Genomic DNA, 25,332 nt, shown 5'->3' with positions numbered 1-25,332 from the left:
AAGTCTATACCCCTCCACAGCTGTTGCCATCTCCACTGTGTAGTATAGAAGTACAGTCTGAGAATGAGGGGACAAAAGTGGCTAAGTAGGAGTAAGACAAAGTAGCCTAGGAAGGAGCCACTCCGGAGGATGAGAATAACAACAATGGCTTCACAGAAGTGAAAAATGCCAGTAACAGTGTTACTTCTAGTGAAGTTCTGCACATATTTGAAGATGGACGAATCTTTGTCATTAAATAAAGGGCAACTTCATCCAAACAGTGTAATAGAAAAGCAGTTTAGGGATTTTATTTGTAGAATGAAATGATAAAGAGTTAAGCACTGTAGCTGGGGCTGTCTTTCCATCATTGTGAGGAACTGTGCTACTTCTGCTCTGAAAGCATTCTTTTTTTGAAGGGGACTGACAGAAGTATTTTTAATTGTGTGGCTGTCTAATTGAGTTCTACAAGGTGGTTTATGTGCTTCTTAGACACTTCACGCGACAGTAATCCAAATCTTAGAATTCTGAAATTTGAATCCTGCATGCAGAGGTTCTGCAGAAGTGGCTTCTTGTTTCAGCAGATCACTTCAACTCTATTGCAATAGTAATATTATAGGCTGATTGCTGGAGATTGAAAGTAAGTATTAGTAATGTTGCAGTATACCGGTTTCTTTATGAAAAGCAATTCAGAGCTAGAATGGATTCAAATTCTTTGGACTTTTAATGTGCTTTAAATTGTAACAAACTTAGATTTTTAAAAGGAAGAGTATCAAAGAAGGAGATTTAACTTCTTACATTTGGTGATTTGGACACTTTTTTTTAAATGAGGAAAAACATAGTATGGAGCATGGATGAAAGGTGTAGTGTGCAAGTGTTGAGCTATTGTCAACTGGTTTAACATGCCAAAAGCTTCCTAAACAGACTGGAATAGCGTGGAATGCCATTTAATGGAAGTGTCTGTAACAGTAAGCTATGGTATCTCTCATTGTGATGTTAACTTTAATAAACTGAAAATCTATTGGATGTGTTTAATTGTACCGTTGGCAGATATGGTATGAGCTGGGACTGTCATTGTAAATCTTTGGCAAATTAAAGCATTCAGTAATTGATGGATGCAAAAGAAAAAAAGTAGAATGCAAAGGAACAATGCAATATTGGCTGGCAAAGTGCAGAAAAACAATTGTGTTCTGTCTTCAGAACCACAGGGTCTGATCTGTGTGTACATCAGACAGATACAGGAAGTCTTTGCATCTTAAACATAGTCGTTTTTTTCAGCATCAATGATTGTTCCTTTAATTTCCACACTAGAGGTTGTTGCTAGTGGGGGAACTAGTATTCCTTCTCAAATTCTACCCTATGGTAACCTCATAATTAGAAGCTTTGAAGTCCTGACGTTTGTTTAACTGGTATGCTGTGTCCCCACAGGAAGAGCAGGCTGCTAAACTGAAAGCTGAGAAGATCAGGGTTGCTTTGGAAAAGATTAAAGAGGCACAAGTGAAAAAGGTAAACTACATTTATATTATTTTACATGTTTCCTAGGTAATCCTTATTGAATCAAAAAATATGGGTTCAGTTCTGCTCATCTCTGTTAATTACACTTAAACTATTTTAATAAAAAAAGACTTCTTTTCCCGTTTTTAGTTTTTCTTTTGAGGGACATTGCTCTCTGATCTGTAATTACGTTATTCAAATTTTGAGTAACTATTGTATTCCTTCTCTCTTCCAGTCAGGGCTTAATCAAGAACTTACACTATATGGTGTGGCATCACGTTTTTCTAAGTAGTAGCTTATTCTACATCCAGATACAGATTTAAAAGACTTTGGCAATGTGCATTCACATCTGAAACAGAGATCCAGCCTTATTCGATTGTCTTTGCACGTTCAATAGCCTCGTATTTCAAACTGTCTTGTCCTCTTTATAGACTCTCATTCAATATACTTGTATCAGGCTCTCCAACTTCCAGTTTGCAAGATACAAACTCTCCTTTAGTTGTTAATAATAGGCAGAAGAGTAGTGAGTGGAAAACGCAGACAGTATTTGATGCTATGTCAAAGATAGTAAAGACGTTGCCTCCAAACTTAGGGACACTGTCAAGTAATTTAGGGCCAATATTTAGATATGTTTAATAAATCTGTATATCTTAATATTAACAGGATGATGTCCAGTGTTTTTAAATCATTGAAAAAGTTAATATTTAAGCGTTCCACATTTAATATTTGCAAATCAAATGCTACAACATTGTGCTAGAGCATGAGAATTCAGAGCAAATCAACTAACTTCTTCTAACTTTGCAAGCTGTGAGGTGCGAAAAAAGTAAGCAATAGCATAAAAGGTGGAAAGAAGATTCTAACATTCTTTGGTTTTCTAAATTAGTGTAGGTAACAGATTAGATTGAGGTATAATTTTTATATGGACACTGCCCTCTTTTTAAAGTAATACTGAAACAGCAGGGAATTAGCAGTTAAGTTTTTAAAACAGTGCTGCTTTCCCCACACACCTTCCAAGTAAAGAAAATTTAAGAGAACTTTTTTTTTGTCTGACTGCCGCACCAGTGAAAGACTAATATTTATGCAGAAAGTGGCAGAAATCTTATGACTTTTAAATTTTTAAATTAAAGCTGACGCTTGCATTGCCCACCATAATTGGAAAGAAACTTGTGTTGTGTTTCATGTACTGTATTTATGTATTTTAAGTGTGTTGGGTTTTTTAACAGGAATGCTAAAATACTATGGATATACTGTACTCTGGAGATGAGTGTTTAAACTAGAGTAAACGGTGAATTCTCTGTAACTTGAAGTCTTTAAATCATGATTTGAGGACCTCGGTAACTCAGCCAGAGATTATGGATCTGTTACAGGAGAGGGTGGGCAAGATTCTGTGGCCTGCGATGTGCAAGAGGTCAGACTTGATCGTCATAATGGTCCCGTCTAACCTGAAAGTCGATGCGTTTATATGCTTTTTTGTTGGTTTTGACAAAGTTAGTTAAGAAAATCTAGATGGTAAAGAAATGAAAAATACAAATATATGAGCAATAGCAGCAATACACAACTCTCCTTTTATTATCATTTTCAATTAATAACAACACATTAGCCTTGCATACTTTTATTTTTTCATAAGAATAAAAACAGTAATTAAGAAAAATTCAGTGTCTGGTAGATCAGTGGAAATAAATTATCATTGTATCAATTTTTAAAAGAGCAATGAGTAAAATTCCATATGAATTTATACAAGGCCTTTGTGCTTGCATCTAGTTGCTTGAGACAAGCTTGTGTGAACATAGGCATCGACTTCTACTGGTGCTGGTGGGTGCTCGACCTCCCCTTTGCCTCCGGTCCCACCCCCATTCCAACCCCTTCCCCAAAGTCCCCGCCCCAACTCCGCCCGCTCCCTGCCCCTAGTCCGACTCCTTCCCCAAATCCCCAGCCCGGCCCCTTCCCTGCCTCCTTCCCTGAGCATGCCACGTTCCCGCTTGTCCCTCCTCCCTCCCGGAGCTTGCTACAGCTGTTTGGCGGTGGCAAGGGCTGGGAGGTAGGTGGAGGAGCGGGGACCTGGTGTGCTCAGAGGAGGTGCTGAGGTGGGGCAGGGCAGGGAGCTTGGCTGCCAGTGGGTGCAGAGCACCCACTAATTTTTCCCCATGGGCGCTCCAGCCTCGGAGCACCCACTGAGTCAGCACCTCTGTGTGTGAAGACAAGTTTGTTTCTTTTTTTGGCAATATGTTTTTTTGTTTTTTTAATGCATAACTAAAATAAAACTACATATTGTAGATTTTTTTTTCCTTTTACAAAAGGAACATGACCTTTTGATAAGTGGGCTTTGAAATGAACATCTAGTTATTAAATATGACTCTTTGCATCTTTAAGGGAGAAGGAATTGATTTTTATATAAACTCTATATGAGCTAAACTTTATTTTTGTAATCTAGGTTCAATAAGAAATATGTTTGGGAAATTAATCCCTGTTGTTGTTCTTCCCCTTCTGGTCACAGCTGGTAATCAGAGTTCACATGTCTGATGACAGCTCCAAAACTATGATGGTGGATGAGAGACAGACAGTAAGACAAGTACTGGACAATCTGATGGACAAATCCCACTGTGGCTACAGTTTAGACTGGTCACTGGTAGAAACCATATCTGAATTACAAATGGGTAAGTAAACATGTTGATAATGTTGATTCCTACTTGTTACCTTAGTATTATCAGTTCACTTAGCATTTGTCCATATGGACTTCATACTAATTTAAATATTATTGCTCCATAAAACTATTAACGTTTATCAACCTCTGTTGGAATAAATTCTCATCGTTTTGATTGTTGGTTATGTTTAGATTTCTGCAACCATTTCTGACTTTAATATCTTGTACCTGTATTCACTTAAAATGCGATAGCTGATGGATTCCTTCATCAAGTAGTTGCTGAACCGACTAGAGGGGATGCCATTTTAGATTTGGTTTTGGTGAGTAGTGAGGACCTCATAGAAGAAATGGTTGTAGGGGATAATCTTGGGTCAAGTGATAATGAGCTAATTATAGTTCAAACTGAACGGAAGGTTTAACAAAAATAAATCTGCAACTAGGATTTTTGATTTCAAAAGGGCTGACTTTCAAAAATTAAGGAAATTAGTTAGGGAAGTGATTGGATTGAAGAATTTATGGATGTAAAAATAGAGGAGGCCTGGAATTATTTTAAATCAAAGCTGCAGAAGCTATTGGAAGCCTGCATCCCAAGAAAGGGGAAAGAATTAATAGGCAGGAGTTGTAGACCAAGCTGGATGAGCAAGCATCTCAGAGAGGTGATTAAGAAAAAGCAGAAAGCATACAGGGAGTGGAAGAAGGGAGGGATCAGCAAGGAAAGCTACCTTACTGAGGTCAGAACATGTAGGGATAAAGTGAGACAGGCTAAAAGTCAAGTAGAGTTGGACCTTGCAAAGGGAATTAAAACCAATAGTAAAAGGTTCTATAGCCATATAAATAAGAAGAAAACAAAGAAAGAAGAAGTGGGACCGCTAAACTGAGGATGGAGTGGAGGTCAAGGATAATCTAGGCATGGCCCAATATCTAAACAAATACTTTTCCTCAGTCTTTGACTAAAGAGGATTTTAGGGATAATGGTAGCATGACAAATGGGAATGAGGATATGGAGGTAGAAGCGAAACTCAAACAGCTTAATGGGACTAAATCGGGGGGCCAGATAATCTTCATCCAAGAATATTAAAGGAATTGGCACATGAAATTGCAAGCCCATTAGCAAGAATTTTTAATGAATCTGTAAACTCAGGAGTTGTACCGTATGATTGGAGAATTGCTAACATAGTTCCTATTTTTAAGAAAGGGGAAAAAAGTGATCCGGGTAATTATAGGCCTGTTAGTTTGACATCTGTAGTATGCAAGGTCTTGGAAAAAATTTTGAAGGAGAAGGTAGTTAAGGACATTGAAGTCAATGGTAAATGGGACAAAATACAACATGGTTTTACAAAAGGTAGATCGTGCCAAACCAACCTGATCTCCTTCTTTGAGAAAGTAACAGATTTTTTAGACAAAGGAAACGCAGTGGATCTAATTTACCTAGATTTCAGTAAGGCATTTGATACCGTGCCACACGGGGAATTATTAGTTAAATTGGATAAGATGGGGATCAATAGAAAAATTGAAAGGTGGATAAGAAATTGGTTAAAGGGGAGACTACAACGGGTCCTACTGAAAGGTGAACTGTCAGACTGGAGGGAGGTTACCAGTGGAGTTCCTCAAGGATTGGTTTTGGTACCAATCTTATTTAATCTTTTTATTACTGACCTCGGCACAAAAAGTGGGAGTGTGCTAATAAAGTTTGTGGATGATACAAAGCTGGGAGGTATTGCCAATTTAGAGAAGGACAGGGATATCCTACAGGAGGATCTGGATGACCTTGTAAACTAGAGTAATAGTAATAGGATGAAACTGAATAGTGAGAAGTGTAAGGTCATGCATTTAGGAATTAATAACAAGAATTATAGTTATAAGCTAGGGACGCATCAATTAGAAGTAATGGAGGAGGAGAAGGACCTTGGAGTATTGCTTGATCATAGGATGACTATGAGCCGCCAATGTGGTATGGCCGTGAAAAAAGCTAATGTGGTCTTGGGATGCATCAGGAGAAGTATTTCCAGTAAGGATAAGGAAGTTTTAGTAGCGTTATACAAGGCACTGGTGAGACCTCACCTGGAATACTGTGTGCAATTCTGGTCTCCCATGTTTAAGAAGGATGAATTCTCTGTACCTTTTCCAGTTTGAAGGGCTACTAGGATGAGCCAAGAAATGGAAAACTTGTCTTATGAAAGGAGACTCAAGGAGCTTGGCTTGTTTAGCCTAACTAAAAGAAGGTTGAGGGGAGATATGATTGCTCTCTATAAATATATCAGAGGGATAAATACCGGAGAGGGAGAGGAATTATTTAAGTTCAGTACCAATGTGGACACAAGAACAAATGGATATAAACTGACCACCAGGAAATTTAGACTAGAAATTAGACGAAGGTTTCTAACCATCAGAGGAGTGAAGTTTTGGAATAGCCTTCCAAGGGAAGCAGTGGGGGCAAAAGATCTATCTGGCTTTAAGATTAAACTCGATAAGTTTATGGAGGAGATGGTATGATGGGATAACATGGTTTTGGTGATTAAATATTCATGGTAAATAGGCCCAATGGCCTGTGAATGGATATTAGATGGGGTGGGATCTGAGTTACCCAGGAAAGAATTTTCTGTAGTATCTGGCTGATGAATTTTGCCCATTTAGCTGATCGCCATATTTGGGGTCGGGAAGGAATTTTCCTCCCGGGCAGATTGGAAGAGGCCCTGGAGGTTTTTCACCTTCCTCTGTAGCATGGGGCACGGATCACTTGCTGGAGGATTCTCTGCTCCTTGAAGTCTTTAAACTACGATTTGAGGACTTCAATAGCACAGATATAGGTGTGAGGTTTTTTGCAGGAGTGGTGGGTGAAATTCTGTGGCCTGCATTGTGCAGGAGGTCAGACTAGATGGTCATAATGGTCCCTTCTAACCTAAATATCTATGAATCTATGAAAATCTGTCTCTTTATAGTTAAATGAACTTTTTATTTTTAATTAAAACTAATCTAGTGTTGTGTTTTGAACTGAATTGTTTGGTAACTCCAATTAAAGTAGCAAACTGTTGTACATTGATCCCTTACTAGGACAACAGGCCTCTAATAGCTGAACTGTCTAGGAGAGGGTTGAACAGTGCAGAACACGTGTTTTCGGGGGGGAAAATTTGGGACTGGGCGTGTGTTGGGGTCACCCCAAAGGTAGTAACCAAGGCTGCTGGAAGCCAGTGTGTGGCTGGTATGTTGCTGACAGGCTGATGGGGTCAGAGTTGCTGGACCGGGGTGTAGATATGTAAGGACACTTGGGGTGGAGCTACAGGCTGTTTGTGAGCAGCCCAGGTTGGGAGCTACAAGAGCAAAGCATTATAAGGCACCTAAGGTTGCATGGCAAGTGGTGACACAACCCCTCTGGAGGAAATTCACAAGACATCTCTCACATTCCTGGATCTTTTGCAGAATGGAGGATCTAGTAGAGTGGTGCTCCTCATTAATGAGGCTGTCCTAGAGCCTGCCAAAGTCACGTGTCACACTCCAGCAGCAAGTGCACCTACTCTTAAGAGGGCAGAAAAGAAGCTGTGTCCCAGCCAAGGGAACAGAGTTTTTATTCTCTCATCCTGCCCCAAACTCTTCGGTGGTTCAAGCGGCCACTGAAAGGAAAAGGCAGCACCACACTAGGTCCACTCCTTCAGATAAAGAGGCCAAATGTGTGGACCTACTCATAACAAATATTTTCATCCACCAGTCTGCAATTACCTGGCTTGGTTGTCAAAGTGTGATTGTATCAACTCCTCTAAAATTTTGAAATTCAGAGACATGCTCCCTCAGGAGAAAACAAGTTAATTTCAAGTGCTTATCAAGGAGGTTAGATTGGTGGCTAGAACAGCTCTTGCGGGCAGCCCTTTCTTTAAGAAACTGAATTTATTTTATTCACTTCTTTACACGCTAAAACAGTGGTCACCAACCCGTCAATCATGGCCATTCTCTGCCAGTCGATCACAATCTACGGGCCACTAAAAGTCCAGCAGCGCAGCAGAGCTCAGGCAGGCTGCCTGCATGCCATGGCCCACGCCGCTCCCGGAAGCAGCCGACTGCTGGCACGTCTCTGTGCGCCCCTGGCGGGCAGAGGCTGCTCTGCATGCTGCCCCCAGCACCATCCTCTCAGCTCCCATTGGCTCGTTCCCAGCCCTTTCTTCCATTTTAACAAACTGTTAACTATATATCTGTGTTTTTCCTCACATCTTGTCCACCTACTGGATCCTCCTTTGAGGTCATGTTACAGAATGTGAGAGAGTAGAATTTTTTTTTTTTTTTACTTGTTTGCTCTTTCTCATTTATGCAGAGAGAATCTTCGAGGACCATGAAAATTTAGTTGAAAATCTTCTAAACTGGACAAGAGACAGTCAAAACAAACTTATATTTGTAGAACGTATAGAAAAATACGCACTTTTCAAAAATCCCCAGGTAAGTCTGAAGCTGATTTTTCACTTTTTTATACAGATATTTGTATCTATACGTATGTGTACACAAACACACACACACACGCTTTGCGTTTTAACAATGCCTCCAGAATACACTCTGTGGTCAGCGCAAGATCAGCCCCCTAAATGAAATCCTGATGCTCTAATCAGTCCATTTTCTAAGTGTATGAATAGGTTAGTGGAATTAATAGCAGCCCATGTAACCAGTTTACATGAAATACTCACCAATACTTAGTGCTATACACATCTACACAGTCTGGAGGAAAGGGTTTGAGCTTGTGTTGTGACACCTGTCACTTTGGGGAGACCGGCAATGCCTGCCCACACCATCTCATGAGGATAGGGTGAGGGGAATTGGATGGACTCTGTGGGGTAGGCAGCTGCCTACAAGGGAGGGGCAGAGAGATAAGGAGAGCGCATGAGGAAACCAGGGTCTGTCTTCATTCAGCTGTTACCTGATCAAGTAACAACAGAAAGGTCCCTGTTCTTTTTCAATAATTAACTACGGGGGGATGGTAGTTTCTTGATTATAAGCCTAAATGCACAAAATGTGCTGTAGTGCTAGAGGCCTACGGTACTGAGGGGACAGAGAGGTGAAAATAAAAACAGGACTTAACATAAAGGACCACTTGAAAAATAAAGAATTAACAAAGACATGTTTAACACTTGATCACTTGCTTGCTTAATCTCTAGTGTGTATATTGGGTGCATGGATCATGTTCTTACATTTGTGAGGTACCTAATACATTAGGCTCTTGGGCCTAACTTTCCGAAAGCGAGTAGTGATAGCAGGTGCCCCCACTTGAGATACCTTATAAGGTGCCCATATTTTCAGTGAGAACTAAATGTCAGGCCTCTTTCTGTGATCTCAGGATGAGGCACCCAAAATCTTCATCACTTTTGAAAGCGTATTCCTCAATAAATGTCTGACATCAATACATTTCACTGGTTATTAGTATAAGAATGGGCCTTCCGTAGATGGAAGTCAGCATGAATGTGTTACTTACTCAGTTAAAAACCTTGGTCTGTCCTAATACTATGAATATTGTTTTACTTCCAGAGAGAGCAAATGAATATAAAGGGGTCTGGAAGATGCTCCCTGTCACTGTACCAACCCCTTCCAGGTTAGGTGGGGAGGCGTGCAGGATCACCTTACTAGATAAAAGGATTATATCATACCGATAATACACACACAGTATGGATAAACAATTGCTACTTTGCTTATTTTTTCAGAAGTAATTGTTTATCATGAATTTTTTTCATTTAATTATTATTATTATTATTTTATTACTTATTCTGAAAAACTATAGAGATGGAGTGGAAAGGAGAAGAACAGTCCCATGTCCACTCCTTCCAAAATGCTGAATGAGGGGATGGAGTAGAGCCTACTTAAAGGCCCAATTTTTTTCCATCTAATTTTTATTCTGGGTTTTTAATTTTGTTATCTGTTTATATTACCCCAATAAGTGATTGACTTTATGGCTAAACATGATGGCTGAGAACTGCAGCTAATGATGCTTTTACTTAAGGTAATGTCAGCTGGACTGGCTAATATTCCTGAAAATACAAAAGGGTTTTTCCAGCCCTTTAAGATTAAAGAATGCAATATTTTGGTTTGTTTTTATTCTTTAGCAGTCTACCACATGAGTCTCAATTTTGCTCCAAAATCATTTTTTTTAATAATATCTAGCTGTTCTAGAGGACCAGACAGGTCTTAGAACAGCTAAACTCTTATCAGCACGAGGAAGTGAAAAAGATAACTTGGTTTGACTTCAGAACTTCAATAGAAGTTTCATCCTTTCATTTTCTTTTGTTGTAGAACTATCTGCTGGGGAAAAAAGAAACCTCTGAGATGGCAGACAGAAATAAAGAAGTGCTGCTGGAGGTAAGACAACTAAAACAAAAAGAGCACAGTGATTTGTGAGCTACAATATGTTAAATTCTTAAACTATTGCTAACATTTAACTTGATGACTCGAGATGGAGGTTCCGCGAAGTGTTGAGCAGAATATGTTAAACGTGAATATGTAGCTCTGGGGAGATTTCTTCCTGTTCTTGATTAGGGAGCTTTCGGAATAAAGATGTCTCCTGATTTTTGTAATAGACAAAACTGCGAGAAAGTCCCCATCCATTGTTGGATCAAAACCATGCTATCTACAACTGCGTTTAAACAGTTGTCACTTGCAGAATTCTAGCTTAGTTTTTGACCAGTGAGAGGAGGGACATTTTTCTGAGAATGGTGATAGCCAAACTGCTATTCAGTACCCCGCAAAGTTTTATAGCTTATTTTATAATATAGTTCTCAGACAACATATGCTGTATCCAGAACTATACTACTAAGGTAATTTAGAAGTAATTGTCACCATGGTGGTTTAATAGATTGAAAAAACCCACAAAATACAAAAATCATAAAAGCTAAGGAGAAAAATCACTGTTGGAAATGGAAAGTACTTAAAATCAAAAGAATTGAAACAACTTAAAAAGAACAATAAACAACCCAAAAGCAAATGTAGGAATAAACATAAATATCACAAGCATGACATATAACCTCATAACATTCTATAGTTTTATGCAAATTGAAAGTAGTGATGGTCTAATACTAAACATGCTATCTTAGGTGTCACGTTAAAAAGGTTACAGTAGTTTCTTACATCTAACATGGGATTGTTATATGTGTCACTTTGAAACGTCAACAATCATGAATTCATAATATGTAAATGAATGTTTAAAATTAGACTTCAATACATTTATATTTATAAATAGTGTATAAATGATTAATCATTTATTAAGTCATTAATAATTTAACAGTTTTTATAGATTGAGTCCAGTAGGTCAAAAGATTGCTTATAGCCATGGCATTTGACCATCTATAACCCCACTTTGTGCTATGCTTGTTGTCGTCTTAGCATATGCGCAATGTGCTTCAGGTGGCATATGACCAGGATTAATGACCAAATTTGGTCTGCTGGTTAGATCACTGGCTTCCCCAGCCCAGGCCAGGTACTGATGGGGAGCACACGAATGCTGAGCCATGCCGCCCGCTCCTACTATACTTGTAATTTTCTGTAGCACATACTAGTCATTTCTGGATTACGATTATAACATCGGTAATGCTTTTATTTTCTAATTAATAAATGGAACCTTAATATAAAGTGTGACGTACATTTCCACTGATAGCACAAGCAGCAAAATACACACAAGGTGGATCATAGTTGGGCCCACGGACTATTACTGAGGTTTTTGTGTATGCCTGGGAAATTGTAACCCAACAGCTGAGGTGTGGGCCCATGTCTTTCAGGTTTGGTTAAAGCCATTGGAGCACTTTTGGGACCATTACTGATCAGCATTGGTTAAGAAACTTTCACACCTGTCAATTAAGTAGCACCTTTATTGGTATTCTGTACAGAGGAGAGAACTATTAAATCAGATGCAAAGTTCAAGTGGGCACATACTCATAATTATCCTTTTGCCTCTACAGGTGGTCCCTTCATCTTAGAACTGAGTGGAGAAGTCCCTAATCATGCTATATATATTCTCTAGATAAATAAAGGACTTCAGCTCCCAGGCTTCTAAACCCAATCCATTTCATTGTTTTAAAATATTAATATGTTTTTATATGTTCTTTTTTTTTTTCTATACTGCCATTGGCTCTATGTAGGAATGTTTTTGTGGAAGTTCTGTAACAGTGCCAGAAATAGAGGGAGTCCTGTGGCTGAAAGATGATGGCAAGAAGTCTTGGAAGAAACGTTATTTTCTTTTGCGAGCTTCTGGAATCTACTATGTCCCTAAAGGAAAAGCAAAGGTGTCTTCCTTTGTTTGCTCTTATAAAATATAGTTCTTAAAAGTGATTGTCTAATTTCAACCTGCCCTCTGGTAACTATCTACTTTCTGAATGAAAAACTCAAGAAAAATGAACGTCCTCTTGATAATTTAAATGTGTATGGGTGGCAGGAGCTTTGAATATTACTTTAGAATTTTGGCTGCACTATGCTTTTGCTTAGATTATCATTACAGTCCATCAATTTAAAAACACAGCTTTAAAATATAAATGAACAATAATTTATTCAAGAAGGATTTGATATAAAATAATCTGACCCCCAATTCAAAATTGAGATCACAAGGATCTTCCATTTGGAAGACCTCAGCATATGTTTGTTCGGAGTGGAATAGCTCTCCTAAAGAGTGTGTGTATGTACAGTTCAGGCCAGTTTGATTGCTTTTCTCCTGCCTAATCCCATAGACCTTTTTCACAGGTGAAGGACTAAGTGACACTACAAGTATTAGTGTGTCCTTGACTAATATGTGCCGGGGAAAAATTTGAGTCATTCAGACCACCAAATGGCACAGTTCTTAGTAGTTCATATTCAAGAGTTTCTTCTTAGTCTATTTTTAACCACAGTTTCTTGAATCAATGTAGATCATACCCTTTCTGCATGATTTCTACAACTTTGTTTTCTATGTTGATGTTATACTATACTGGAGGAAAAATAGAAAATTGCTGCACTGATTGTTGCCTTTGTAACTTCCAGGCTGGTTTACGTGGAAATGGCTGGTCCAAAACACAGCAGCTCACCTCCTAAACAACTGGCCACTGAAAGCAAATAAACCCCAACCCAGTGTTCTGTTGTGATCAGTACATTGGCTCCCCATAGAACTAAGTAAATTTCAAATATTAGTCTTCCTCTTTGAGGCTTTCCATTTCATTAGACAAGCTATGTATAAGACACCATGTGAAAAGGGTGTACCTTACAATCAGAAATACTTGAATATGAAATCTTAAAACAGTGTGGTTCTAAATGAATACTTATATTATCAGCAGCTGCTGAAGAGGTCCCAATGTGACCTTTCCTGTTGACCCCCTGCTGACTTCAAGTTTCAGTGGTGGTCTGCAATATAATACTGTCAAAAGAAACAAGCAAACAAGTTTTGAACTAATAATGCACAAAAAATACACAGATTTGAAAAAACGTATCATAGTAAAAAAAAATCTGATGCAAGGATTTTCTGTATAGACCTGTTCCACTTGGCATATTGTTTTAGTCTTAATGATTATTCATTCACCATTTTAATTAACAGTACTGTTTTTTTCATGTGAATGGAGTAAGAAACATCTTAAACACTTCGGAACATGCTGGCAAGTTGTTTCAGATAACTAGTATTTTCCTTCATCTGTAGTACATAATTCTTCACTTCTTAGACTTCTTATTGGTTAAAATTCAGATACAGGAATTTTGTCCTTGGAAAATTTAGCAGTTGTTGAATTTCAGTAGCACCGATTTCTTATTTTAGTTCAATTCTAACTGTTTTTTAATTTAGCTTCTTGGAACTGGTGCATCTACTTGCACTAATGTGCATTGCTCTTTGTCGTTCCAGTCTAAGAGGTTGTCTGCACACACAGTTCAACTGGTTCATTTTAGTTAAACCAGTGCAACTTTACATGTGGACACAGGCTTGCGTTGGTTTAGCTTGCCAAGCTGAACCAATGTAAGAGTCTCCTTACACGTAGTTGGCCCCAGTTTAACAAAATTGGAGAAACGTTGCACTGCTAGTTAAACTGGTGCAACTTTGTGTAGACCAGGCCTAGGAGTGAAGAGCTGGCAGTGTTTAAATCAAGGTTTTTCATTGTGGCTTTGATTTTCCTTATTAATTTTTTTCATAACTGAATATTTGTGTGTTTAATAGGTCTCACGGGATCTGGTGTGCTTTCTTCAGCTAGATCATGTCAATGTTTACTACGGACAGGACTATCGGAACAAGTACAAAGCACCGACAGATTACTGTTTAGTGCTGAAGGTAACTTGTTAAATGTTTTTAAGTGTTTTACCAAACAGAGCAAGTATAAAGATGCTACAGGAATTTTAAATACATGCTACTTTTGTCTACAGTCCTCCAACAGCTAGATTCTTCTAACTAGGTTCTCGTTGTGACGAGGTAAGAGGAATTAATACAGAAAGTTCATGGATACTGAGACAGGTTGTAATGCAGAGCATGCTTTCCACAATGATATAACTAATGGAAAATTAACCACGAGTCTTCAGTATGAATCTCGGGAATACAACTTTAATTATGAAAAAATTCGATCTATTAAAAGATACCACATTTCTAGAAATCATAGAGCAAGTGATATATTCTCATTAAATACATTGAAAAATACATTTTCTATTGTGTTAGGCTACCTCCTAGTATGTGGAACAGCGTGGGATAAAGTGCCCCAGTGGAGCAATGCAGAAGGAGAACTGGCTGCAGAGGTCTTTGCTGTTCCATACCCCCACATAGCTGGCTGATTTCTCTCTCTAAATGATCTACACTCCTACAAAAAGGGCGAGAAGGAGCTTAGAAAGTATTACATTAAATAATATGTTCCCACTGACAACTGCAAAAAATGCTTGAAACAAAAGGTCCCACAATGGGTTCCCCCTCTGTCCCGCATAGAGGGGCTACGTGGTTACATGCTGCCATGAGTCAGGTGGCCAGTGGGGTATCATGGCTACAAGCCTGGCCATGCTGCCATGTGTTTGGGGAAAGGGAGAATCTTTCCAGGATGCTGATAGGCAGGAGGGGACATGGACTGAAGCATTTTGTCCTAAGAATACCTATCCCTTTTCTCGTTGGGGCTCATTTCATACCCTTGGTGATGGCCTCTACTCTGGGCCTATGGACTAAGAGAAAATGTGGGTGTGGCTGTTTCAGAAGCGGCTGTGACGTTTATTTTGCTAATTTTTGTGTAGGAGGGAAACGTCCTCAGAAACCTTCAATAGTATCATAAGCTTTTTCATAGATAAAACTACCTTAAACCTAAAGGGTAAAGTTTGCAATGTATACACCAACCTCACATCCTTTTTACCAAAAACTCACAAAGATCAGTTATTCATGTGTTCTTTAGGAACACTGCATGCCAGAGAAGGATCTGATTTGAAAAATTCATATAGAGGAATGCAAATGGGGGCAAGTAATAAAGGAAACAAATGTAGTTAAAGCAGTTGCCCAATTGCAACATTTTAGTTAAAGCTCTGATCTTAAACCACAGAGTTAATAGCTGAAATGCTGTCAGGTATCTTTAGGTTGTGCCAGCTTTCTTCTGATCTATTCCATTCGCCTCCCGTATTTTATGTTGGAAATAGTGTTGGTTGTGGTAGACTCAAAATTATTTTGAAACAATTTTTCACAGTGTGTTCATGGTAAGAAATATTTCTTCATGAACTTAAACATGATGCTTGGGTGAGGATAATGGGTCCTGTTCCCCTTTAATAGGAATACGGTTACTTGTTTTCTGTCATCGGTCACATCTCACATTTCATTGCATATGCAATGAGCAAACATTAGGCATGTCAGTTATTCTAGTGCATGTCCACAAACTTTATGACAAGGTGATATAATCTTGCCATGAGACACTTTATCACATATTTGTGCACAGTTAGAGGTAAAAATACTTACTTACCTACTATAATAAATACATAATATTTGGGTTAAGAAACATTAGTTAAATTCTAACCTGAAAATTCTTTTCCATGTCCTCTTAAGTCATTGGTACATGATTCCTATGCAGATAATTGAGAGCAATTAAAAGCAGAGATTTAAGTATTGGTGGATATTTATAAATTATTTGATATAAATTGATTTCCGGAATGCAGAATATCAAGGCAAGTACGGATCATGCCTACATTTCCAGTGTGTCATTTCTAAAGCTAAGATTTTGTCACAGATATTCTTGGTAAAGCCATGGACTGGTCATGGGCAATAAACAAAAATTCATAGGAAGCCCGTGACTTGTCCCTAACTTTAACTAAAAATATCCCTGACAAAATGAGTAGGGAGGCAGGTACAGCACCCAAAGCTGCTGGGACTCCGGCGTCCCCCACTGCTGTGATTTGTGGGAGTTCCGGGGTCTCCCCTTGCACAGTGGCCAAGCAGCCCTGCGGGGGGCCAACCGCCCATGCCAGCAGGGAGCTCCAGGGGGTTCCCGCTTCTTTTTAGCTATGGTATAATTTGAGACAGAAAGTTGAGAAATTTTATTTGATCAGCTGTTGGGGCAGAGAACTGGAATCAGCACTCAGGGCTCTATTTTTGTGTCTTCTACTGAGTTGCTACATAACCTTGGGCAAGTCATTCAACTTCTCTATGCTTCCACTCTAAGCAGAGTTGTACAGGGGTTTTTTTGCTATACTACACATATGCTAAAGGAATTGATAGTAAGATTAGTAAAAGCGGGAGTACTTAATGATTCAACAGTAGAATGAGACCAATTGTATGTTCTGCAGCTGAAGTGATATATATCTGTCTCACATTTCACAAATACTCAAAATGAGTCACAGACAGTGTTCATTGAAAGATGTAGTGTAAGCAAGTGCTCTCAAAAGGAGTTAAAAGATCTTGGATGCATGTGAGAGAGAACCTCCAAGAAAATGGGGATATTTTGAATCTTCCAGCAGACCTTTGTATAATTGAACCGTAATCTGATGAAGGGATTAATAGGGATACTGGCAGCTGTGAGATACATAACTTTTACAAACCGAAAGGGAAATGACCAAGTATTCTGGCCAAAGTGGCTTCCATCATCAGAATTTGAAAAAACAAATATATTGATCTTTTTGAATCTGACATGTTGAAGACTGAATTTGAAATAGGATATTTTTCTAAATAAAGTGTGAAGAGTTGTGTTTCTTTTTTGTGCGGGGGAGGAGGGAATGGCAAGTAGTGTAACTGTCTGAAACAGAAATATTAGCTAGTTTTCATCTTACAGCCTGGTTTTGGCAGTATAGAAAGGTGGATTATTAAGCTTGCTTTCTTCCCATCTCCTTCAGCGATGCATATGTTGGTAGAGGTCAAATGGATTAACCCTTTCTTTTCCACCACATCAGAGGTAGACATCTTCCCCCTCCTGCAGCTTCTAGAAAGTGGGAATTTTCTGACCATTTCAACTCAGTGCATGACCACCTCCAAAGATTCCAAGGGGGCAGACCAGCTCCTACACCAAAATTCTGTAAGAACAGCCCTTTTATGGTTTTGCAAACCTGAAATGAGTGCTGGCCAGACAGTCCCCATGTTGCCACTTTGGGTGTCAAGTAATTTTTTTCCTCGAACACCCAACCTACCAAGAGCATATATCCCATCTTTAATGATGTATCAGTTCACAATTTCAATAGTTAGGAAAAGAAATACGTACGTAGTTAGGAAGTCCTGATCTGAACCTTGATAGAATAATGTTTTTCTTGTATTTCCTGCTTTAATTTTCCACTAGATTTGAAAGTAGCAATGCCAAGGATTGAATAACAGTGTTTTGAAGCCCACTCTTCAAGAATAGCTTTTTTTTAACTCTTTAATTCTTCTTAATGTTCTTTAGATTAAAATATTGATAGACTAAATACTCTTTCTGCAGCACCCTCAGATCCAGAAGAAGTCTCAGTATATCAAATATCTCTGCTGTGATGATGTAAGAACTCTACACCAGTGGATAAATGGCATCCGTATTGCTAAGGTAACTACTCTGAATCATTTTATTCCTCTTCCATTCTTGCAATGTAGTGCTATTTAATAGTGTTACCTATATATTCTCTTACTGAAACAGATGATGCCTCAGTGAGGGGAGATCGAGAAGACACACACAAAATTAACTAATCAAGAAGTTAATGAGCTATGGGTCAAATGTTACTTGTTTCAAATAATTATCGAGACAATGCATGTTATCTGTTTATAAACTTCCCTATATCTAGCCATTCTGAACTTGAAGCTCCACAAAAGTCTTAAGCTAGTTTTCGTACGTATTTCTTTTTGAAGCCTATCAACAGTATAAACGTTTCTTTACCAGAATTGCTGCTTTAGGTGCTTATACAAATTTTTCTGCACCTTAATCTCTCTCTTTCCGCTCTCCGATCTCACGGTGAAGTCCCACTAGACATGAGATGTCACTGTTAGTTTTTAGCTGTGCACACTCATTTTGGGCTAACTTATAAATGGATTTGAGAAAGATGGCTATATCAAAAATAGAGACTTAGTAGTTGAGGTAATGATTACTTAGAACCAGCACCTTGGCTCAATGGATTAAGTCAGGGGTCGGCAACCTTTCAGAAGTGGTGTGCCAAGTCTTCATTTATTCACTGTAATTTAAGGTTTCGCATGCCAGTAATACATTTTACATTTACCGGGGCCGGCAGATGGAACCCCAGACTGGCAGCAGGCTGTACGGGGCCGGCGGCCAGGACCCGGGCTGAGAGGGGCCCAGCCAGCGGCTGGGATCCCAGACCGGCAGTGGGGGCAGCAACTGGAACCCCAGATCGGCAGCGGGCTGAGCTCTCTGCCCGCTGCCGGTCTGGGGTTCTATCCACCAGCCCCTGCCAGCCGGGTCCCAGCCATCGGCCCCGCTCAGCCCGCTGCCAGTCTGGGATTCCATCCATCCAGGCCAGCAGCGGGCTGAGCGGGGCCGGAGGCCGGGAACCCGGGCCGGCAGCAGAGTGCCACCGTAAATCAGCTCACATGCTGCAGGTTCCCAACCCCTGGATTCAGTAGATGATTTTATTGCACTTTCATGTTATCAAATAGTTTGACATTTTCTTCTGCAGGATAACCAGGTTGTTTCTGGTTCTCTAAGCAATTAGATAATAAAAGTGAAAGAAGACAATGCAACTGTTCTTAAACTAAATGAAAAACAAAACCTCTACTGAAAATAATCAAAGTGCCTGGGTTCCTCGGCAGAGAGACTGTTAATCAATCAGCTGAAACAGGCACAATCTAAACAGTTGTTACGTTTTATTGTTCCTCTTTGTTTAGTATGGGAAGCAACTTTATGTGAACTATCAGGAAGCACTGAAGAGGACAGAGTCAGCATATGACTGGACTTCCTTGTCCAGCTCCAGTATCAAGTCAGGGTCCAGCTCCTCCAGTTTACCAGGTAGCTATAATAGCCTGACCTGTAATGGAAATACTCTTAAATACCGTTTGCTTCGGAAGCCATTTGAAAACTCCAGAAAAGACTAGTGAATGTGACTGGTTATTTCCGCATAGTCCCAGTACTTCTAGACTGTCTTTTAATCTCAAAAAGCAATTTATACTATTCTATCCTTTAGTAGTTGTGATTAATATTAATATAATGTCCTTTTCTCATTCACAGCCAAAAAGGGAATTTATCTGAAACTGAGAAAAGGAAACATCATTTCAAATGCCTCATACTTGTCCACACCAATTTAAAAATTACATCCCAGGCTTGTGTTTCATGATGAGTGGAGATCTGTATAGTTTTTAAACTGCTTTGGTGGGATAAAGTATATGAAATAAATACATGATAAATAGTCTCTACCCAAAGGCAGAAACGCCACAAACCTGTTCTCTCACACTCGCACTCTTTTTAAAACATTGGTTCCAGTCCTGTGACAAGTCCATTTTTAAGACACATACAGTAACTCCTTGCTTAACGCTGTAGTTCTGTTCCTGAAAAATGTGACTTTAAGCGAAACAATGTTAAGCGAATCCAATTTCCCCATAAGAATTAATGTAAATGGGGGGTTTAGGTTCCAGGGGGGAAAGTTTTTGCCAGACAAAAGGCAATATATACATTTTAAACAAGCAATTTAATACAGATATAAGTTTTAAATAATTTTAAACAAGCAGTTTAATACAGGAATAAGTTTTTTAAACAATTTTAAAGAAATATTTAATGCTACAATCATCATTGCTGAGTACGAACCAATGGGAACATCATTGCTGAGTATGAAGCAATGGGAGGGGGCCCCGCCTTACCCCACAAAGGCACAAGCCAACTGGCACTGAAGACAATGAGGCAGGCAAGGAGGCTGAAGGTGCTGTAGGCTAGGAGAAGCACGTTGAACGGCGGGAGCTTCCCCTACTGTGCAAGCACCGGGGGAGGGCGGGGGCCTCAACCCTTGGCCTGCCCACTCCACCCCTTCCCTCAAGCCCCCACCCTTAACCCGCCTCTTCTCTTCCTCCCCCCCATCTCTTCCCCCTTTACTCCACATGCCGCATCTTCGCTCTTCCTCCCTCCCTCCCCTGCCTCCTGCCAGTGGCAATCAGCTGGTTTGCAGCATTCAGGAGGGAGGATCGAGGACTCGTGGCCCAGGCTCCCCTCTCCCTCTCCTGCCTCCTGCCCACGGCAATCAGCTGGTTTGCGGCGTTCAGGAGGGAATGGGAAGGAGCGAGGACTCGGCGCACAGGCTCCCCTCTCCCTCCCCTGCCTCCTGCCCACGGCAATCAGCTGGTTTGTGTCATTCGGGAGGGAGGGGGAGCCTGCGTGCTGAGTCCTCACTCCTCCCCCTGCCTCCTGAATGCCGCAAACCAGCTGCTTGCTGTGGGCAGGAGGCGGGGGGAGCAGGGGGAAGGTGCTGATCCGCGGGGTCTGCTGGTGGGCAGGAGGCACTGGGGGGGCGTAGGGGAGCTGATAGGGGCTGCCAGCCGTTGTCAAAGCAGGTGACCAAATGACATTATAGCGGAGCGTTGCAGAACTTTAAACGAGCATGTTCTGTAATGGAGCAGGGATGTAAGATCGAAACAATGTTAAGCAAGAGGATGTTAAGTGGGGAGTTACTGTAGCTGTTCAAAAATTGGTTAACAATTTACACGTCTTCCTCATTGTTTACAGCTAATTTACAACTGTATGGAATTGGGTTTGAGCCTGCAATGGATAGTCAAGCATAGTTCTACTGAAAACAATTTATTTGCAGAACTGTTATGCTTTGCATGGACAAGGGCATTGCAAAGCTATCTGCTAGTCACCAGGACTAAGTTACAACTCTTGTGACTTCCTGGCATCCTTGGGCTAGGCAACATGAACAGAAGCTTCTGTAAGGCATGAGAAGAGGATAGCCTTCACATAACATAACTGATATGCGGCTGTCTTCACAAGGTGCAGGTGTGATTGTCAGGGTTTTTTTTGGGAGTGTGTGTGTGTGTGTGTGTGTGTGTGTGTGTGTGTGAGGGGGTGTTTCAGACCAGCAATTTTCCAGTATGTCTGACCATGAGCTAAGTGTTTTAGTGGAAATAATGTCCTTTGGTGAGATAATGTATTTTAGCAAGCATGAAATTAACCTGTCACCTCTGTGCCTAGAAAGTGTCACTCATGAAAGTGTCACATTACAAACTCATTGACTGACTTTGATAAAAATGAACTTTTTCCTGTGTTTCATATTTTTTAAACAGAGTCTCAATCAAATCACTCTAATCAATCTGACAGTGGAGTTTCTGACACCCAGCCAACTGGCCATGTCCGTTCCCAAAGTATTGTCAGCTCTATCTTCTCTGAGGCCTGGAAACGAGGCACTCAGCTGGAAGAGTCCAGCAAGGTAACAAGAAGACTTTAGCATGAGAACCAACACCCCCACAAAATGTACGAAACACAGTGACATCTCTTCTCATCTGTATCTTTACTGGGATTCTCTTCCCTTTTTACTCCACCTTTTCAACATACTGCATTATAATTTTTTTCAGATATAGCTTTCTCCAGGGTAATGAGTCACCTCTTGAGCCTCCTGTGAGGTTTTATACGTGCCCATAGAAGCTTGACGGGTTTTTTAGTCATTTTCCAATTATTAGGTGTAAGACAGACGTGGCTTAAAAATTCTACTGAGTAATGTTAAAAAAGACCAAGCAAAAACATTAACTGCCAAAAAGTTGAATGAAATGCTTTCAGGAAGATCTCTTTACTTAAGAAACTAGTCATGTCCTGTCATTGTGAGGCTGTGAACAGCTGAGAGGTGGAGCTAGAAGCAGACAGACGCATGAGCCTGTTTTGAAATCTGCTCCATTGGTATTCCCCCTAGGTGCTTTTATTTGGGTTCCATGATAGTTGAAGTAGTACGTTTTAATATGCTGTAGACAAAATACGAAACAGAAGTAGTAACTGGGTAGTGAGAGGAGAGCGGATGCCTCATGGTGTTGGTATGGGTATAAAGGATTTCAACTCTTGGCTGCCTGGCTCAGGTCTGCTGTGGGTTAGTAATAACCAAAAGTTTTACACCTCCATTGTGAAATAAGCCATTAATGCAATTCCTCGTGAACAACAGAACACACCACAAAAATTGCAACTATGAATGACTTTGTTGGCAGTCTTGGCATAGATACCAGGTGCTGAACGGGCACAGAATCTGAATTAACAGTGTCAGGTCAGAGTTGAGGTACATTGGCAGGACAATGTGAGAGATGCTTAGGGCTACTTCCTTCAGTGCTTGCATCTGTTACAGACACTGAATTCATTTTACAAAAGGCAACGTTTTCAAAATGGAAACGTCTTAAATAAAAAGCATACAGATCTCACTTTGTCCTCCAGTGGTGATGTGGGTTGTGGAATATATAACTAAATGAAGAAAATAAGTTGATGCAAATTCAAATATGCAGAAGTTAAGCAACATACAAGTTATAGTTCTCTAAGCAATGTTAACTCATCTACCCTGCACATACCTTTTACGTTTTCATAATTTGTCGGAGCATCTAGAGTCTTTGATGGGGGGAGGGTGATTTTTTGTATGAATCTAATCATTCAGTACTTAGTCTAGTAGTAACAAATTCTGCCTACTGTTGACCAAACTTTTAAAAGTTCACAAGAGCTGATCATTGTGTGCCTGTACCAGTCCATATTTGTCATCCTGATCTGCATAATCTGATCAGGTGTTGGGCATGTGCAAAAGTGCATTTGCCCTTGAAAACTTGAATTGGTACAGCATATGCAATGTGGGCGAGATAACGTTGCTATGAGAACTGTAACTTTTCATTTCCTGATTATTTTTTTTTAAACCTGAAAAAACTTCCTACAGCACTAAAGTTTTTTGCATTTAATTTCCTTGGAGCACAGTGGACTTGTGATGCTGTATTTTTACAACTCCATCGTGCCACTGGCAATTGCTCAACTCAAAACCTAAGAGAATTTGTACTAGATCTGATTAAAGCAATTTTAAAACACATTTTTTTCAGACAGTTCCTTATTAAGGGCTATCCATGTACAAAGACTAAAGTTTTATAATTCAGCAATTTGAGTTACTTGTCTGCAACAAAAAGTGGAACAACTTTTTTTCAAACAAGAAAAGTTGTATTTCTCGCACACTTGCCCAACACAGGTGAATGGATTGCCCTAAAAATGTCCAGAGTTCACCTTTGCACTTATGCAAAGTATGTGACGTTTTATCTCAAAAGTGCATTTTTGAAAAAGTTAAGTGTAAGGGGTTACAGCTGAGGAATTGAGTTATAACCTTAACTGCAGCAATCACTACAGCCTATAGTACCTAATTTTGGTCCTGTCTGGGTCTCTGACCTCAGTAATACCAGAGCTCCGAGAATTAAGGAGATAAGAAGAAGAATTAAGTTACATTTGGGGGGCGGGGGAGAGGAAGAATATATTGCCGCTGAAATGTTGGTGCTGTGAGGAGGCAGTTACAATCACAGTGAGACATTCCTGATACAGGCAGATCATTGACCGGCTAGACTCCAGCAGTGCCTTCTGAGTGTTTATCTTAGTGTCCACACAATATGTTTGCTGGTTTTAAAGGAAACCAAACAAGATGAAAAGTTTCAGAAAATGGAGGCTTGGCTTGACAGTCGAGTTGTAGCCCAGAGTCGGATCATTATGGGACTTGTGCTTGGTCTCTCGTTCCTAGGTCACCAGTCCTCTGCTGGGAGGAGGCCTTTCATTGCTTGGTTATCTTTTAGTCGACAAAACACTGAGGCGCCTCAGAGGGAGTCTGGCCATTGAGCAGAAGGAGAATCATAATGCAAGTTTGAGATTGTGAATAGTAAAGGGACAGGGAATAGTGAGAATCCTTCAGGTCAAAAAAGGTCTTGGAGGGGCCCCAGAAAAGAAAACATTAATAAAGGCATTAACACACTGTATGGAGCAAGGGGAGCTGTTCTTGTGTGTTTTGTCAGTGTGCTCTGGGAGCCCAGATCCATGCATATAGAGTAATTCTGCACACCAAAAAATGCTTTAACAATAGTGTAGCTATTGCATATACAAACTATGAGCTGCTCTCTCCTTATAAATAGCATTGGTATAGTTTCTAAATATTCCTAAAGATACACCTCACCATTGTGAATTAACAACTGCAAATATAAGCTAGTTTTAACTGCCTCAGAGAAAAGAAAAAAAATCTTAAACACGGAATGAATTATCTTCTAGGCCTTTAGAAACCAAATTTCGCTGAACACACTTTCGTAATGTGTTACAAATAATTGTGCATATTTTTAAAAGTTCAGAGACATTGTTCTTTGTCCTTTCCTCAATATTACTTGTGTTTATTGGTTTGTGTAAAAATCGCCCTCCTAGATGCCAGGCAAAATTCTTCATGCTTAATTGTATCTAAAATTTTAAAAGCATGTTCAAAAACCATATGGTAATCTAATTGCTGATAAAAAAAAGATTGCTGTTCGAGAATACAGTTGGAGCAAATGAATGATTCTGTATTTCTGAATAATTAGACTTGTATATCCGCCAAATAATATTTTATTAACCAGTTCAGTACAGTACAGGACACCAAACACAGTGTTGTTTAGGTTGGTCTTTTTATTTACTTAGTTTACCAGCAGCTTTCCAATTTTAAATATAGCCAGGATGGCAATACAAAAGAAAAAGCCAAAAGGAGAGTTCAGAATGTGGTTTTTAAATGACAAGACAAACTGGGTCACAGACCAACCTCGCATGTAGTCTTTAATTCCCAGTCTTTGCAAACCCTGCCATGCACTGATGCGTGCTTGTTATGCTTCTGTCGCCCTCTTTGTGTTTGATGCTCCTTGTGTTTCTCCTGTTGCCTCACTGTCTCAGGTGTCAAACGTGAAGCCCAGCACAGCTAAGGTC

General features: G+C 39.8%; 1 protein-coding gene across 5 annotated transcripts in view; it reads left to right on the top strand.

Annotated features, from left to right (window-relative positions):
- Positions 1-25,332, top strand: part of RAPH1 (Ras association (RalGDS/AF-6) and pleckstrin homology domains 1) — a 159,273-nt gene that overhangs the window by 121,960 nt on the left and 11,981 nt on the right. For all 5 annotated transcript variants that reach the window (XM_084642613.1, XM_084642612.1, XM_084642611.1 and 2 more), the window contains 9 exons: positions 1,405-1,482; positions 3,965-4,124; positions 8,412-8,533; positions 10,370-10,435; positions 12,208-12,351; positions 14,232-14,342; positions 17,926-18,024; positions 19,314-19,434; positions 21,693-21,835. In XM_084642613.1, the coding sequence (XP_084498739.1) occupies positions 1,405-1,482; positions 3,965-4,124; positions 8,412-8,533; positions 10,370-10,435; positions 12,208-12,351; positions 14,232-14,342; positions 17,926-18,024; positions 19,314-19,434; positions 21,693-21,835 (1,044 nt within the window). The remainder of the gene's footprint in view (positions 1-1,404; positions 1,483-3,964; positions 4,125-8,411; positions 8,534-10,369; positions 10,436-12,207; positions 12,352-14,231; positions 14,343-17,925; positions 18,025-19,313; positions 19,435-21,692; positions 21,836-25,332) is intronic.

Source organism: Lepidochelys olivacea (assembly GCF_965140295.1).
Source record: "Lepidochelys olivacea isolate rLepOli2 genome assembly, chromosome: 11".
Taxonomy (NCBI): Eukaryota; Metazoa; Chordata; order Testudines; family Cheloniidae; genus Lepidochelys; species Lepidochelys olivacea.
This window is presented reverse-complemented; position numbering and strand designations above follow the sequence as displayed.